This window comes from Tupaia chinensis, unplaced genomic scaffold, assembly GCF_000334495.1.
Source record: "Tupaia chinensis unplaced genomic scaffold, TupChi_1.0 Scaffold000066_1, whole genome shotgun sequence".
In the NCBI taxonomy this organism is placed as follows: Eukaryota; Metazoa; Chordata; class Mammalia; order Scandentia; family Tupaiidae; genus Tupaia; species Tupaia belangeri.
Window position 1 is genome coordinate 9,715,378 of NW_006159525.1, and position 19,133 is coordinate 9,734,510.

At 40.4% G+C, this 19,133-nt stretch overlaps 1 protein-coding gene across 1 annotated transcript in view; it reads right to left on the minus strand.

Moving 5' to 3' along the window:
• DAW1 (dynein assembly factor with WD repeats 1) overlaps positions 1–18,534 on the minus strand; it is a 48,097-nt gene extending 29,563 nt beyond the window's left edge. Inside the window, exons 1-2 of the mRNA XM_006141929.2 lie at positions 18,456–18,534; positions 3,474–3,546 (exon numbers count right to left, since the gene is read on the minus strand). Of these exons, the coding sequence (XP_006141991.1) occupies positions 3,474–3,546; positions 18,456–18,495 (113 nt within the window). The 5' untranslated portion in view covers positions 18,496–18,534. The remainder of the gene's footprint in view (positions 1–3,473; positions 3,547–18,455) is intronic.
• Between the last annotated feature and the right edge of the window lie 599 nt (positions 18,535–19,133).

The window sequence follows — 19,133 nt, forward strand, 5'->3', positions numbered from 1 at the left end:
CCCATAACTGAGTATTTCCAACACTATAGGCCCAGCCAAGGTGGTGCAGTCTGTAGCACACTGGACTACAGTGCTGGAAGCCACATGGCTGACTATGGGTGTGGATCATCAGGTCAGCCTGAAAACATGCAAAGTGCACGTGTGGGCATCTAAGATCCTAAGGAACTGGAGGACTGGGAAAAGAGGATTGTGAGCTGGTCCCATGGCACAGCGGTTAAGCATTGTGCATCAGAAGCTTGCACTTGAATCAACTGAGGCTTGAATCCTGGCCGCAGTGCCCTGCAAAGCATGCTAGGCACATGTGCGTGGATGCCCAAAATCCCAACAGATGAAGAAATGGAGGAGAAGGGATTGCAGCGTGACCACGCCCATTATGAAGTGTTCTCTCTCTCTCTCTCTCTCTCTCTCTCTCTCTCTCTCTCTCTAGGGAGTGTGCGCACTCTCTGCCAATTTTTTTTTTAAAGAAAGGATCATAGCATGAAAAGATCCTGCTGCCCAGGGTGTTCTCTCCCTCTGGCGCACACACACATTCTATCATTTAAAAACTGATCATAATTATTATTATTAATACTTCTTATGGACTATAATATTATTTTCCTGATAAAACTGCTTTGAAAAAATTGTAAAAATAGATTCAAGTTTTTCTTAGTATTTACAGAATCCATAGAAATGCTGGCAAATTTTGCTAATCCAGAATAATATTAGTTCAAAAAAAAATGCGTGAACACCTATGTAACACAAAGCTTCCGGATAGCTTTTCTGCAGATTATGTCACAATGTATCTGAAAGATGCACTGTGCTGGTCTCCCATCAAGGAAGGATTCCCGACTGGGCTGTGGAGGAGCAGTTTAGCTAGCTGATGGCTTCCAGCCGCAGCTCCTCCAGGACCCACTTTGGCAGGGGAGGCCAGGGCAGGCACTCTGGGTACCCCTCAGACCATGGCTGAGCAAGGGGCTGGTGCAAGGGCCTGGCCATTTCCTCTGGGGAAGGACTCCTCTGGCTGGCAAGCTTTGCCCCCACCCCCAGCTCCCTTTGGACTGGCAGAAACAGTGTTGTCCACTTTGCATCATCCTGGTCAGATGGCTCTTCCTGTCAAATTTTCTTCCTGCTCTGGTCTATCACAAACGTCACTTTACAATAAACCTTGCATCCAGCCAACACTACATCCACTTCCAAGAAATGCAACATCTGATAAGCATCCCCCTCCTCTCCTCACAAACAAGCATGTCTTGGGCTCCAGGTGTGTGCAAGGCACTGCGTTGGGAGACTGGTCATTGGTTTACCTTATTGAGTACCTACTTACAGGTTAAGCCCTGGGGATGTGGAAAATACCATCCCAGTTCTGGAGAAATGCAGCATCTTACATGGGGGGTGAATATTTTGAGCACAAATGAATCAGAGACCATTTATAGCAATGACTTGGATAAACTCGGAAATATTCACTTGGCCAAAGAGTTACACTTTCTTAAGAATTAAAAGAATAATAATGCCTCTTGGAAAGGTTATCAACAAATGATATGAATTAAAACATATTCTAACAAGATCCAAATTAACTAGATACTCAATCTGGACACCTCGACTCTGTAGTATTCTACCTGTGATTTTTTTTTTTTTTTGCATGCCATAACTTTAGTATGTCACCTGTAATGCAAATGTTTTATATGCAAAATAGCTCTAGATTTTTTAGAAGAACTAGAAATAAAATCCATACTGAAAAAAAATACTTTAAAATATTTACTTTCTCATGTTACTAATTACAAAACTCGGGAACAGCCCATCTGCCCATATGAAATGTTTCTTACGTGGAGAGCCCCAGGTCACAACTCTAAAACACAATATTTTGGCACCAGCAGATGGCGTAATGGTTATATCGCTGGACTCCCACATAGCCAACTACAGTTTGAGTCCCTACCCAGAGGCTTGAAATTCACATCACGCATATGTGCATGTTTCCAAAATCCCAAGAGGAAAATGGAGGAGAAGGGATTATGGAGTGGCCATACCCCCAGGGGGTAATTTCTCACTTTCTGTCTATTTCTCTAATGAGTGCACACACCCTATGACAAAAATCTCCCTAATGAAAAAAAAAACTGTATTTTTTGTTCTCTTTTATGCTCATTCACTGAGATTATTTTTACATTATTTGAATTTGATTAGGTTTAATCATTAACCAGACTCGATCTCTTGACGAAGAATTTTGCAAGAGATTTCCTAATGGGAATGAGTTCTGGGCAATATGACCTCCTGAGGATTTCCTCTGGGCTCACACAGCTGCAGAGACAGAGGTGAGATAGATCTCCTGGTTCTGCCCTATGACAATCAATGAGGAGGAATGTATGCAGTAAACTCTAGGAAATATTTATTTAATGGACTCAGTTATGTTTTCTCTTTTCTAATTCCATTATTATTCATGTTCAGTAATAGTCTTGAAACCAAATCACCAGTACATCTCAAAAATGTGAAGGTCACCAGAAATATGTCAGTCTGAGAAGCGTCACAGCCAGCATGAACCTCAGGAGCCATGATGACTAATTGCAATGAGGGATCCTAATGGGACCTTGGAACATAAAAGGGGAATGGGGGGGGGGGGTGGGGGGCAGCAGGTGGTGGGTGGTCAAGGGCCAGGGACTCCCACATGGTTGACCATGGTTCCAACCCATGGCTTGATGGCTTGCTTTCTCACTTTCACTCTGTCCTTCACTGGTCAAATTAAAATAAGGAAATAAAATCAAATAAAATAATTCTTGGGACCAGCAGTTAGCGTAATGGCTATGTTGCTGGACTCCCATGTAGTCGTCCACAGTTTGCGTCCCGGACCTGGTGGCTTAAAACTCACGCCAGGCGCGTGTGCGTGCATGCCCAAGATCCCAAGAGAAGAACGGAGAAGGGACTCAGCCATGGCCATCCCCCTTGGGGGATGATTTCTCGCTTTCTGTCTCTCTGTCTCTCTCTGTCTGTCTGGCAAGCGCACACGCCCTATAGCAAAAACCTCTCAAAAATAATAATAATATTAATTCTTTTAATAAAAAACAGAGTGGGGGAAATAGGGGAAAATGACTGTAGTTAGTAATAATGTACTAATACTGATTTGTTAATTGTGAAAAATCTACTAGACTATCTTAAAGTATTACTATGAGGGAAACTAGGTATACAGTTTATAGGATATCAGTCTTCACAATTTTTCTAAAACTATTTTAAACTAAAAGGATTTTTAAAAATAAATAAATAAATAATAAAGCCTGCATAGGAAGAAAAAAATAGACTATTGGACTCTTGATCCTTTTTTTCCACATCTTCCTCTTCATTCAGCAAGACCCTCAAGCATAACCCATTGAAACAAACAAGAAATAACATGCCACAGAAATAATGTATTGCCTGTTGTTAGTGAACCTCAGTAACACAGTACCCTCTGGCAGGGTTTCCCCAGCAAAAATGCTGGAAATGAAACCTGTCATGGTACCTACTTAACTTACCTGGGAGCAAGATCAAGTAAATCTATGGATTTGGTCTTTAATTCTCCACTTTTTTCATATTCCAACATAATTCCTACAAAAATAAACATAAGACATTTATGACAGCCAACACAAGAATTAATCTACTTTGACTTTCTTTTTCATTTTTACTTTCTAAATTTTTAATTTTCAGGACCAGTAGCTAGCATAATGGTTATGTCACTAGACTATCACTGTCGACTGTGGTTCAAATCCCAGACCAGTGGCTTATAATTCACACCAAGTTCATGTACATGCATGCCCAAAATCCCGAGAAGAGAATGGAGGAGAAGAGACTGTGGCATGGCCATCCGCCCCCCCGGGGTGTGATTTCTTGCTTTCTGTCTCTATGTTTCTCCAGCAAGCATACACAATTCTATAGCAAAAAATCTCTCCAAATAAATATATACATTTTAATTTTAATCACAAAAAATATGTAGTGATTTCTAGTTCCAAAACAAGGTTATGTAGACTAACCTTTTCCAGGTTTTTCATTCTAAATACCCTTGAAATTATTCAACAGAAAAGAATAAAAATAATTGACAATTGTATAGAAGAAAGTAAAATGGCTGAAGACCTTAGGACCTGAGGAATAAGAATGTGTCAAGTTCCTGTATGTTTTTAATCTCCCATATACCCCTCAAGTAGGCCCAAGGGGCCTACAGCTTAAGACCAGTAAAAGGTATAAACAAAAAAAAATTATTATTATTATTTTGTTTTTGATCAAAAGACCAGGAAAAGGAAAGCCAAACAGAAAAGTAGTGGGGTGTCCTAAGCCTTGCCCTACATCTGGGACCCTGTAGAGAGTGAAATCAAACAGTGGAAACCCATCAGGTTCTCCCAGTCCCATCAAGTACACTGAGTCCATTGGTCTGAGAGCCCCACACCTTCTCGGCCATGCTCCACAGCCAGGGCCCTGTGGGTTATGTGGTCTACCTGCAACAGCACCAGTAAAGTCAAGACTGACCGGATCCCACTCCACAACTAGCCACTGGTAGATTGTCCCACCCACCTACAAAAGGAGAAAAGGTGAAGTCCTGGGCTGCTGCAGACACCACTTCACAGCCAGACACAGAGGTGGCATTAACAAAGCCCCCTCTGTCCTCGCCATCCAACCAGCAGCTTAGCCACTCCAGAAGGTTACCCAGTGGCAGCAAGAAAATCAAGAAAGTATCTTTTGCCCTGAACCCAGGGAACCAGAAAGGAGTAAGCAGGAGCCTTAGCAGCATCAGAAAACCAAAGCAGATCAGAATAGCATTGCGAGAACTCATGAAGGTAAACTGTCATCAGAACTAATGCTGACAAAAGTAGACCAGATCTATATGGTAAATCTAAACAGGGTAATGCCTGCTAAAATAGAAGATTTAGAGAGGCTCAGGAATCTCCTAACATAATAACCTATATGCCCAGACACTGAAAAGCAAATTACCCATCATTCCAACACCAGGAAAAGACAATCATAAAAAAAAAAAAATATCCAATATACAACAAACAACAGACCACCCATCATAGCAAGAACCAGAAGACAAGCAGCAAACACCAATACGAAGATGAATCAGATGTTGGAATCATCTGACGAAGATTTTGGAGGAAATACCAGAAAATACTGCAAGCATCACTTATAAGTCTCTCAAAACAAGTGAAAAAATTAAAAATCTTAGAAAATAATGGAAGTTATTAAAATGAACCAAATGAGTTGAACCAAAATGAATCCAAGTGGGAATTATAGAACAGAAAAATACAATAACATGATAAAAAATATTGCCAGATGGGCTCAGTAGTAAAGGAGAGATGATAGAATATAGAATCACTGGACTTGAAGACAGATCAATAAAATATCCTGAGTCTGAACACCAGAGAGATGGTAGACCGCAAAAAACAACGACAGAGGCACTTAGGCGACTTACTATACTCTGTCTACGGTTGTCCTACTGCTACAGTACTACCTCTAAACCCAAAGGTTTTGACTACCTTGTATTTCTAAAAATTATTGAGAACACAAAAGAGTTCTTATTTTTGTATTTTTTCCCATTTAGGAATATTTAATAAATAGTTTTGTAATAAACTCATAACATTTTAACCTAAATAGAATATTTCATTTTAGAGAATACCTCCCAAAATAATATATATATAAGAAGAGTAGCACTTATTTTACACTGTTTCAAGTATCTTTACTACCTGGCTTAAAGATAGCTGGATTTGGGGGCAGTAGGTGTCAGGGAGCTTAAGGGTGCTGAACTCCCCCATGGCAGACCACGGTTCAAGTCCCAGACCTGATGGCTTACTTTCTCACTTTCCTTCTGTGTGTCTGTATGTGTGTGTGTGTGTGTGTGTGTGTGTATGTGTCTTCCTCTCTGGTAAAATTAAAATAAGTAAATGAATAAATTTAAAAAGCTAAATTAAAAAAAAAATAGCTGGATTCTAATCTCTGCTTCCGCTTTGAAGATATCACTATATGGTGTTTTGGATGAAATATCAATATATGAAAATATCTGGGCCAGTCAGGAGTATGGTGGTTAAAGCTGTTAGATCCCAATGGCTGACTACATAGCTCAAGTACTTGGCCTGGTGTCTTGACATACCAGGAATATGCTGCACGGCTTTAGCAAAACCTATGTAGATAATCCAAGTAGCAGCTATATAATGAAGTTTAAGATTTTAGAATATAAAAATTACTTAAAATGCTCTTAGTGGCTCAAAAAACATCCTGGGATGTTTTTTGAGTCATTAAGAACATTTTAAGTTATTTTTATATTCTAAAATCTTTAAAATCACATTTACAATTGCAGAAGAAACTACTGAATGCCTAACTACAAAATGAATGTGAAATGTGCAAGACTTTGCTACACTATGGGACATAAAAGAAAATTGTAATAAACAGGAACACATATTTCTGGATGAGAAAGCCCAGTCTTCTAAAAATGTCAAATCACTCAATGGAATTAATGAGATTATAATAATTTTGATTTTTGAAACTTGAAAATTTACCCTTCCAGACATTATAATAAACTGTAAATCAATGAAGTATAAAATATACATATGTATATATATTTTATATATATCTGATATAAAACTAGGCTAATATAATAAAATCATTTATCATGGAAATTTTAAAATAAGGTGAAGTTAGCATTTTAAATCAATGGAGTAAAGACTCCATTGTTCAATAAAGAATGATAGAATAAGCAGTTGGATTTTTGGAAAATTAATAAAATAGACTTCTATTGCATATAATGTATAAAAACACATGCTGGGTCAATTAGAAGTTTAAATATTAAAAATATAACATAAATAGTCTAGATGATAGAACATATTTATATCTTAGTGTCTCAAAAAAGTTAAATTGACAGATTTGTCCAAAATATATTTTAAGCTTCTACACAGTAAATAATCCACAAAGTTAAACGGTGGTCAGCAAAAATGCTTTACCTATAAACACACAGCTTAAAGAACTTAACATGAAGAACTCTAAAACTGCTTTTAAAAAGATAAATGACAGGACCAGAAGATGACATAATGGTTACATGCTTCACTCTCATGTAGTTGACCACAGTTCAAATTCCAGACAGACCTGGCAACTTATGATGCATGCCAGGAGTATGTGCATGCGTGCACGTGTGTGTGTGTGTGTGTGTGTGTGTGTGTGTGTGTGTGTGTGGTGTCCAAGATCTCGAGAGGAGAATGGAGGAGAAGAGATTGCCATGTGTCCATTCCCCAGGAAAGTGATTTCTCACTTTCCTCCTCTCTGTCTCTCTCTGTCTCTCTCTCTCTCATGGAAGAACTAAACGCTCTCCATTGTTCAATAAAGAATGATAGAATAAGCAGTTGGATTTTTGGAAAATTAATAAAATAGACTTCTATTGCATATAATGTATAAAAACACATGCTGGGTCAATTAGAAGTTTAAATATTAAAAATATAACATAAATAGTCTAGATGATAGAACATATTTATATCTTAGTGTCTCAAAAAAGTTAAATTGACAGATTTGTCCAAAATATATTTTAAGCTTCTACACAGTAAATAATCCACAAAGTTAAACGGTGGTCAGCAAAAATGCTTTACCTATAAACACACAGCTTAAAGAACTTAACATGAAGAACTCTAAAACTGCTTTTAAAAAGATAAATGACAGGACCAGAAGATGACATAATGGTTACATGCTTCACTCTCATGTAGTTGACCACAGTTCAAATTCCAGACAGACCTGGCAACTTATGATGCATGCCAGGAGTATGTGCATGCGTGCACGTGTGTGTGTGTGTGTGTGTGTGTGTGTGTGTGTGTGTGTGTGGTGTCCAAGATCTCGAGAGGAGAATGGAGGAGAAGAGATTGCCATGTGTCCATTCTCCGGGAAGGGGGGGGGGAGTGATTTCTCACTTCATCACTCTGTCTCTGTCCTTTGGCGAGCACAGGTGTCCTATAGCAGGGGATGCAGAAGGGGGAAACTCTCCAAAAGAACAGATAAATGAACAAATGGTATGAATAGTCTATCTGTAAACAAAGACAGACAATGATCAATAATCACAGAAGAATAAAGTTTCTCAACTTCATTAATAAGAAAAACACAAAAGAACATAATAGACCTATTTTTATCCATCAGATTTGCAAAGATTACAAAGATGGATAATACTACTACTCAACACTGGCAAGCAGGAAAAACAGGCACTGTACTGTTGACTGGCGTGGCAGGGGGGCCCTCGATAGGAACCATCATATTTCCATGGGACAAAGGTAGTCTTGAACATTTCTTAGTGTATTTTTCATGATTTGATTATAAGTGGGACCAGCAGATGGCATAATGGTTACATTTCTGGAATCCCACTAGTAGACCATGATTCAAGTGCCAGACCCAGCGATTTGAAACTCACACCAGGCACATGTACATGTGTGCCAAAATCCTAAGAGGAGAATGGAGAAGAAGGAATTATGGCATGGTCATCCACCCCAGGGGGTGATTCCTCACTTTTTGTCTCTGTCCCTCCAGAAAGCACATGTGCCCTATAGCAAAAATCTTTCTTTAAAAGAAAAAGAAAAAGATCTGATTATAAGTTAAATATTGCTTTTATAAAACCAAAACAATAAGAGAAAAGTAAGAAAATGAAGAAAGGAAAAGAAAAATGACAGGAATCAATATTAAATTCTAGAAGATCAAGATAGTCCACAAGGTTATTTGAAAACTTAAGTAAAATATAATACTTTGAAAGGTACAAAGCCTATGTAAGGTATCATTATTGTCAAGGATTGTTTCTTTGCTGTTCTGTAATTTTGATTTTTTATACTATGTACAGGTGTATTAAATATGCATTATTTATTATTAAGAAAAGTAAGCACTCAATAAATATTCAAGAACATTATGTAAAAGGTGAGTAATATATAATAATCTGTAACTCGTAAGAAGGTTGGAAAGAATTAGCACCTGACAGTCCACATAGTTTAGGCAAATATCCTATGGAAATGCATTTTTAAAATGTTAACAATCTAACAAAAGTCTGATTTATCTATTCCCTACTGTCTTGTTTCTAATACAATGAAAACTGTTCAGTCCTTATGCCAACTGCTAAAAATTAGTTGGGTTGCTGTACAAATAGGCCTGGGGAAAAAAAGTGCAAATCTCTAACATATACATCTGACTTCAAGGCAATATGTTCATCCTTCCTATGATTACTGTACTCCGACATGAGCAGAGGCTGTGACATATGTGGTGTAGACGACAAACTGAAAATAGACCAAGATGCTGCCAAAAATACATGTTTTTTCTTCAGGGATTTTTTTCCCATGATATCTTAATGTTCTTGATCTTCTCCTGGTCATCAATTATCAAGCACTAGGTATGATTCCCAAAACACTTAGGTAAGAAGCCTTTATCCACCAAAATCTGCAATATATTAAAACACTACACTTCAAAAATATAAACATTCATTCCTCAGATAGTATTCAACAATGGAAACTTTTAAAGTGCCTGAAATAATACCAATTTAATTAATGTCTATTTAGTTCCTTCTCTAGGCCAAAGGCCCGGGTACTGCATGCAATTAATAAAAGACAAAAACTGGGAACCAGCAGTTAGCGTAACGGCTATGTCGCTGGACTCCCATGTAGTCGACAGCGGTTCACGTCCCAGACCCAGTGGCTTAAAACCCACACTGGGCACGTGTGCGTACGTGCCCAAGATCCCGAGAGGAGAATGGAGGAGAAGGGATTGCGGTGTGGCCATCCCCTCTGGGGGGATGATTTCTCGCTTTCTGTCTTTCTGTCTCTCTCTCTCTGTCTGGCGAGCGCACATGCCCTACAGTGAAAAACCTCTCAAAAAAAATTAAAAAAAAAAGATTACAATTCAGAAATAAAATATTTAAGCATACCAACTACTCTGACCTCATTATGAGATAATCGTTAGAGCAGTAATTGCAACCATAAGTCTAAAGAGCACTGTTGCTGGAAGGGGAAGTAGAAAGTGGTGAGAGTTGCCTTAATTTCCCAAGCCTGCAGCCACAGGGCAGGGAGCAGCAGCAGTCAGTGAGACCAGCTGAGGCAAGAAGACCACCTCAGACCTCTCACTGCCTACCAACTGCCCAGGTACATTCCAGGCCAGCCCCTCTCACATTCCTTCACTGCCATTAATCCCTGGAGCCTACAGCCATGGAGCAGGGAACACTAGCAGTCAGTGAGACCAGACCTCTAGCCGTCTTCTGCCTACCCAGGGATATTTTGAGATTTCATAATTTACTGAACTGTGTGATGTAACTCCTACTCACTCCTCCTATTGAATCTTTCCAGCTTAGCCCCAGATGCACCTGATCCCAAGGGTCAGGGAAAGAAACCACCACCTAAAGATGGCTATCTATAGACTTCTCTGACTGGAAGACAAGGCTCTCTACAAGAACATGTCTGAGAAGTGGAGCTCCTCTTCCCACCTAACACTACAGAATCAACACCAGAAAAGTAGGAAGAAGTACATAACTGGTCAGTGCAGAGGCACAAGAAATATGGGAAAACAGAGAAACAACTCTTCCTCAATGGAACAGAGCAACTCTTCCTTAACCGTAGACAGCACAAAAAACATTCACAGAAATGTCAGAAAAAGAATTCAGAATATTCAATGGTGACTACTTCAATTCTACCTCAGTCTGCTATTTGTTCATGTATAGAAATGCTATAGATTTTTATATGTTGATTTTGTATCCTATCACTTTACCATATTTACTTATCAATTCCAGGAGTTTTGTTCGGAATTGTTTTGGATTTTCTATGTGTATCATCATGTCATCTGCAAATAGAGATCATTTTACTATTTGAATGCCTTTTATTTTACTCTCTTGTCTAATTGCATTGGCTAGGACTTCCAATACTACATTGAAAAGGAGTGGAGAAAGTGGGCAGTCTTGTGTTGTTCCAGTTTTTAGTGGAAAACTTTCAGCTTTCTCCTATTCAGTCTGATGTTAGCTATGGGTTTTTCATATGTGGCTTTTATTGTGTTGAGAAATGTCCTTTCTATGCTGATTTTACTGAGAGCCTTAGTCATGAAGAGATCTATCAAACATTTATCAAATGTTTTTTCTGCATTGATTAATATAATCATGTGCTTTTTATCTTTCTTTCTATTAATATGGTGTATTAAATTTATGGTTTTGTGTATGTTGAACCATCCTTGCATCCCTGGAATAAAGTTTACCTTGTCATGGTCTATTACCAATTTAATTAATGTCTATTTAGTTCCTTCTCTAGGCCAAAGGCCCGGGTACTGCATGCAATTAATACAAGACAAAAACTGGGAACCAGCAGTTAGCGTAACGGCTATGTCGCTGGACTCCCATGTAGTCGAAAGCGGTTCCAGTCCCAGAACCACGTCCCAGACCCAGTGGCTTAAAACCCACACTGGGCACGTGTGCGTACGTGCCCAAGATCCCGAGAGGAGAATGGAGGAGAAGGGATTGCGGTGTGGCCAGCCCCTCTGGGGGGATGATTTCTCGCTTTCTGTCTTTCTGTCTCTCTCTCTCTGTCTGGCGAGCGCACATGCCCTACAGTGAAAAACCTCTCAAAAAAAATTAAAAAAAAAAGATTACAATTCAGAAATAAAATATTTAAGCATACCAACTACTCTGACCTCATTATGAGATAATCGTTAGAGCAGTAATTGCAACCATAAGTCTAAAGAGCACTGTTGCTGGAAGGGGAAGTAGAAAGTGGTGAGAGTTGCCTTAATTTCCCAAGCCTGCAGCCACAGGGCAGGGAGCAGCAGCAGTCAGTGAGACCAGCTGAGGCAAGAAGACCACCTCAGAACTCTCACTGCCACCTCAGACCTCTCACTGCCTACCAACTGCCCAGGTACATTCCAGGCCAGCCCCTCTCACATTCCTTCACTGCCATTAATCCCTGGAGCCTACAGCCATGGAGCAGGGAACACTAGCAGTCAGTGAGACCAGACCTCTAGCCGTCTTCTGCCTACCCAGGGATATTTTGAGATTTCATAATTTACTGAACTGTGTGATGTAACTCCTACTCACTCCTCCTATTGAATCTTTCCAGCTTAGCCCCAGATGCACCTGATCCCAAGGGTCAGGGAAAGAAACCACCACCTAAAGATGGCTATCTATAGACTTCTCTGACTGGAAGACAAGGCTCTCTACAAGAACATGTCTGAGAAGTGGAGCTCCTCTTCCCACCTAACACTACAGAATCAACACCAGAAAAGTAGGAAGAAGTACATAACTGGTCAGTGCAGAGGCACAAGAAATATGGGAAAACAGAGAAACAACTCTTCCTCAATGGAACAGAGCAACTCTTCCTTAACCGTAGACAGCACAAAAAACATTCACAGAAATGTCAGAAAAAGAATTCAGAATATTCAATGGTGACTACTTCAATTCTACCTCAGTCTGCTATTTGTTCATGTATAGAAATGCTATAGATTTTTATATGTTGATTTTGTATCCTATCACTTTACCATATTTACTTATCAATTCCAGGAGTTTTGTTCGGAATTGTTTTGGATTTTCTATGTGTATCATCATGTCATCTGCAAATAGAGATCATTTTACTATTTGAATGCCTTTTATTTTACTCTCTTGTCTAATTGCATTGGCTAGGACTTCCCATACTATATTGAAAAGGAGTGGAGAAAGTGGGCAGTCTTGTGTTGTTCCAGTTTTTAGTGGAAAACTTTCAGCTTTCTCCTATTCAGTCTGATGTTAGCTATGGGTTTTTCATATGTGGCTTTTATTGTGTTGAGAAATGTCCTTTCTATGCTGATTTTACTGAGAGCCTTAGTCATGAAGAGATCTATCAAACATTTATCAAATGTTTTTTCTGCATTGATTAATATAATCATGTGCTTTTTATCTTTCTTTCTATTAATATGGTGTATTAAATTTATGGTTTTGTGTATGTTGAACCATCCTTGCATCCCTGGAATAAAGTTTACCTTGTCATGGTCTATAGTCTTTTTTTTCTTTGAGAGCTTTTTGCCATAGGGCACATGCATTCACTGGAGGGACAGAGAGGGGCAGAGAGAAAGAAAGCAAGAAATCACTCCCCAGGGCGGACGGCTATGCTGTAATTCCTTCTCCTCCATTTTTCTCTCAGGATTCTGGGTATTCATGCACACACACTTGGCATGAGTTTCAAGTCACTGGGCTCAGGACTTGAACTGTGGTCAATCACATGAAAGTCCAGTGCCTTAATCACTATGCTACCAATTGCCCCTTTGTGTATAATCTTTTCAATGTGTCTTTATACACCATTTAATGTGTCATTAGACACAACTTGGTTGAGAAACACTATCTTGTTGAAAATTTTTGCATCTATATTCATCAGAGATATTTGTCTATAGCTTTTTGTTTGTTTGTTTCTTGCAGAGGTTTTTGCTATAGGGTGTATGCGCTCACCAGAAAGACAGAGAGACAGAGAGACATAGAAAGTGAGAAATCACACCCCGGGTGGATGGCCACACTGCAATCCCTTCTCCTCCATTCTCCTCTTGGGATCTTGGGCACACATGCAAATGCAACCGGCATGAGTTTAAGCCACTGGGTCCAGGACTCGAGCCGTGGTGGGCTACGTGGGAGTCCAGCAACATAGCCATTATGCTAACTGCTGGTCCTGGTCTGTAATTTTTTTGTTGTTGTTATTATAGTCTGTTTGGAAATGAGGGTGATGGAGGCTTTATGAAATTGCCAAAGCAATTCTGTGTAAAAAGAGTGGAGTAGGAGGTATCTCACTCCCTGACTTCAAAATATATTACAAATCTGGGATAATCAAAACAGCATAGTTTTGGCACAAATACAGGCATGTGGACCAGTGAAACAGAATAGAGATGCCAGAAATAAATCCCTAAATATACAGCCAACTGATATTTAACAAAGAACGCCAGTCAATCCAATGAGGGTAAGAAAGTTATTTAGCAAATAATGCTGGAAAAATTGGGTAACCACCTGTGGAAAGAAGAAACTGGATCCCTATCTTTCACCAATAACAAATATCAACTCAAAATGGATCAAAGATCTAAACCTAAGACCACAAACTATAAAACTACTAGTAGAAAACAGAGGGGAAACTCTTGGAGACACAGAAATATGCAAAGCCTTCTTAAACAAGACCCCCAGAGCACAGGTAATAATCCCCAAAATAGACAAGTGGGACTACATCTGGTTAAAAAGTTTCTGCACAGTGAAAGAAACAACAATTAGAGTGAATCAACAACCTTTTGGAATGGGAGAATGTATTTGCAAACTATATATATATATATATATATAGGAGAGATTTTTGTTACAGGGCGCATGCAATTGCCAGTAAGACTCAGAGAGACAGACAGATAGAAAGCAAGAAATCACCCCCCATGGGGGATGGCCACGCTGCAATCCCTTCTCTCCCATTCTCCTCTTGGGATCTTGGGCACGCACGCACACGTGCCTGGCATGAGTTTAAACCACGAGTTCCAGTACTTGAACCACAACTAGCTACCGGGGAGTCCAGTGACATAGCCATTATGCCAACTGCTTGTCTCAATAAAATATGTATTAAAATTTTTAAAGTAATATTAAGAAAGTGATGAAGTTAGAATGACAAACAGGACAGGGGGCAGGACCTGCAAGTTTTGGGTGATCATGGCCCTTTTACTTTAAATAAGATAAAAAGTCACTCGAGAGCTCAAGCAGAAGAGTTACATGGTCAGATTTATGTTCTAACAGTCATCCCATTTCTATATAGACTGAAATGGGACAAAGATAGAAACTTTAGCAATAAAGGGAATGGTAATAGCTGAGAGGGAAACAAGTTGCTGAATTCTGCATGTATTTTGAAGGTAGAGTTGAAAGGATTTGTTACAGGAGTATGAAAAAGAGAAGGCAAGGATGAGCTCAAAATGGTGACATGGGGAACCAGCAGTTAGCGTAATGGCTATGTCGCTGGACTCCCATGTAGTCGACCGCGGTTTGCGTCCCAGACCCGGTGGTTTAAAACTCACGCCGGGCACGTGTGTATGCGTGCCCAAGATCCCGAGAGGAGAATGGAGGAGAAGGGATTGCGGCGTGACCATCCCCCCTGCGGGGTGATTTCTCGCTTTCTGTCTCTATGTCTCTGTCTGTCTGGCGAGCGCACGCGTCTTATAGAGAAAATCTCTCAAAAAAAAAAATGGTGACATGAGCAAGCAGAGAATTGCAGCCACAAGTAACTGAGATAGAGGAGATACAGGAGACCCTCGTGTAAGACGCATATTAGACATCCAAATGAAGGTGAGACAGGTATTTGGCTACTCAGGACTACTCAGGGTAGTTTTTTAAGCCTTGAGATGAGAAAGCCTAGAAAATAAAAATGGACAGAAAATAGAGGTCCAAGGATGGAGTTCCAAGGCATTCCAACATCAGAACGAAGAGGAACCAGCAAGATGGACAACAAAGATGTGACAAAGCAAGAGTACAGAGTACGAGTCCCAGAAACTGAAGAAGGGAGAAATGGTCAAATGACTCTAATGTTGTTGTCATGTCAAGAAAGTGAAGTATTGTGACATGGCCAGTGGACTTGGCAATGTCGAGGTCACTGGGGATCTTACCAAGGTCAGTTTCAGTGGAGTAATGGAGGTGAAAACATGGCAAGAAATGAGTCAAGACAGAAGGTGTTGTATTCTGTTGTGTTGCTATAACAACAATACCTGAGTCTGGGTGATTTGTAAAGAATCGAGATTTATTTAGCTTATGATGTTAGAGGTCCAAGGTCAAGGGTCTGCATCAGTCAGGGTCTTCTTATTGGAGGAGCCTCTGTAGAGTTCTAAGGTGACACAGGGCATCATGCGGTAACACAGCAAGAGTTTGTGTATGTCTGTTCTGGTTGCTCTTCCTCTTCTTACAAAACCACTAGAATTCAATCACAGGCCCCTCACTCTGATTATTTTAATCCTAACCGCTTCCTAAAGGCCCCACATCTGAATATAATTGAATTAACTTTGCACCGTCTTAGTATTATTATCATGGCAGTTAAGTTTCCAACACACCTTTGAAGAACACTTTCAAACAATTGCAGAAAAAGTTCTTTCAAGGAGGTTTACGCTGAAGGAAAAGAGTAAAATAGAATGGCAACTGGAAGGGGTTGGTAGACCTGTGAGGTAGTACTATTATTACCATCTGACCAACAGCTCATATATCAAACCAAATTTCCCAAGATTTAAAAACAAAACAAAACAAAAAAAGCATGTGGTTAGAGTTCATTATTCTGATCTTAGAGTCCGCATTCTTAACTTACACACTATAAGAAAGGGATGAATGCAAGATATTCTTTTATCAAGCTATTTATAGGAACTAGCCAGGCTTGTAGACAGCTGTAGCCAAAAGAAAACTGTGAGATGCATAAAGAGAGCAGGCTATTAGTCTTAGTTCCAAATAGTCTGTATACTATTTGTCATTTCTAGAGCCTTTGCACATTAATTTAATTGGAATTCTAAAGGGAGAAAATGAGTATCTTTTCTACAAATATTAGCTTCTCATTAGAGAAAGTTCTTTCTATCCAGGTCCACTCTTGCAAGGGAGGTAAAGTCAGTATCTCTTGAGATTTTAAATAGTTATTCACAGAAATTTTGTACGTGGACTGACCTATTTCATCACATATTCATTTATTCACACATTCACTCAACAAACATTGAGTGCCTCCTATGTACAAGGTTCTCTTCTAGGAGCTGAGGATAACATGATGAACAGAAGACACAAGGTCTTAGTTCTATGGTAAAGGAGACAGACATTTCGAAATGTAAGTAATAAATGGGATTTCAGATGATGATAACTATCACAAAGACAAAAATATTAAATGGCATAGAGTATATCAGTGAGGGCTACTTTGAACAGATGGTAAAGGAAGCTTTCTCTGGGTTAATGACATTGATTGGAACTAAATGAAGAAAAGGAGCCAGAAGGTCTATAGAAAGCTGGGCCCAGAAAGAGAACAGTGAGTAAAAGTCCTTCTCTTAGGCCTCAAAAGAACAGTTTAGGAAGTCTGAAGTACAGTAAGAATAGAACAGTGAACTCTAGAAGTCAACGGAGCAGTTGATCCAAATCCTGCAAAGTGCAAATTTTATTCTAAGCATGATCAGAAATTATTGGAGCTCTTTACCAGAGATCTGGCCTTTAGTGCCAGGTGAATTTTAAAGGATGAGGCTGGCAATCAAGAATCCAATTAACAAACCACGAACGTAGCCTTACAAGAGGTGATGGTGGCTGTTTGGACTAGGCTGGTACCTGGAAGGGATGCTGGGTCTAGAAACCCGTGCCATGAGAAAACTGTAATCTGAAGAATTCACACAATATTTTGAGGTAGAGTTGATGAAATTTGTTGATGGACTGGATAAGAGAGTGCAAAGAACGGCAATGAGTGATTACAAGAGAGAAACAAAGGATGACCACCAAGATTTCTGCTAAAAACATCTGAAGAGGTGGGTATGCCATCTACTGACAGGGCATGGTCTGAGAAAGCAGTAGGATTCGAATGGGATTGGACAAAAGGAATCACAAGATCCTATTAAACATCTTGGTGAAGACATTTACTAAGCAGTTCCATGTGTTGCTGGGAAAAGGGAGACATTTCACTTCAGATTCATCAAGTCCCACCATTCAGAAAGTTATCCTCTATCAAACTGGCACGAAATGATCTCACCATCTTTTGAGATCTATGACACTTATGCAAACTTTTCCTTGGGCAAGCGTATTTGATCATCTACTGCTTTACGGCCATTTTTGCAGACATTTTGTGTTCTATTCTTATTTTTAATATGAGTTCTAAATTAGAAACCAAGGGTTTTCTAGTTCGACTTGGGAGATGGATGGACTTCACTTATTCACTAAGGGGGCTATGTCCTCATCTATTAATCAAGAGGGTTAGGCGAGTTATCCTAAAACAACACCAGTATGTGGGTTTATTTCATAATTCCTCAACTCACTGGAATCAAAGTCTATGACTTCTACAGCCCTAGGACAGGAAGCGCACAAAGCACGCCTGCGCTGGGCCCTGGATATATGTGTCCACTGGTACGCAGTCTGGAATAGTCACCAGCTTGATACACTTTGTTGAGCATGAGGTTTTCTTCCCATAATCGACACATCTCGTCTTGATCGTTATGGTAAATTTAAAATAAAAGGTCATGTGGTCCTTGCCATTGTCTTCCCTTCCAGAAACCGATATTCCAAGACATCACCAATGACCACCACTCCATCCTGCCTCATTCCCAAGTAACCAGGAAGCATTATAATTCACCAATTTAAAAGTTTGAAGACTTTTTAAGATAGTCATTTAAAAATCTCCGAGGAACAAAACCCAGCATCTCCAGGAGTGAGAGGCCCAGGCTGGGAAGAGCCGGCTCTCCCTCCCACTTGGTGACCTACTCAAAGACCCCACTGCCCCCTCGAGTCCCTGCACCGTCCTCTGCCCCAGACCCTCGCAGTCTGGGAAAAGGGCCCCATTTGGGGGCGCAGGGAGCCCGTCCTTTACCTGGCGGGTAATACCGGAGCAGGAGGCTCTTGAGCTTCATAGTCTCGCTCTCAGATCCCCTGCAGATGGGCTTCGTAGCCATGGAAACGGCCAAACAGTAGCAGGAAGCAGACACGCATGCGCACCATTCCTGGGCGGCGGAGGGGGGTGCCTGCTCCGCTGGATGCTGGGCTCAGCCAGCTTTGTAGGCGGCACCCGGGGGTTCAGGGCGGAGCCCTGGGAGACCGATCTCACGGTGCCTGGGATGGACAGGGGCGAGGTCCCCTCGTGTCCTAACTAGAGTGACTTCACTTGAGCGAGGAACAGCCTGGGCCGCGGGCGCTTTAACATACTCAGCCTCCAATAAGGAGGTGTGGGAGAAAAATCGTGCTCTCGTTACCACTCCCGAACTCTCCCTGTGCCCTGTCCCGGTCCCCACAGAAGGAAAGCTCACCGTATTAACTACATGGCCAGATGCTGTCCGTTTGCTAGGCTAAGAGGTTTAGACAGCAATGATCACGAAGGCCAGCAAAGGGAGCAGTTAGGCCCCTCTTCCATCATCCTGTCCCAAGGGTGAGCTAACTGAGAAGCAGAGGAAGGGAAGATCTCCCCAAGGTCGCGGCCTAATGAACGGAGGCAGGATGGGAAGGCAAGCCTGTAGGAAGCCTGTACTCAAGCCTGTTCTTGTGCTCTCGTCCT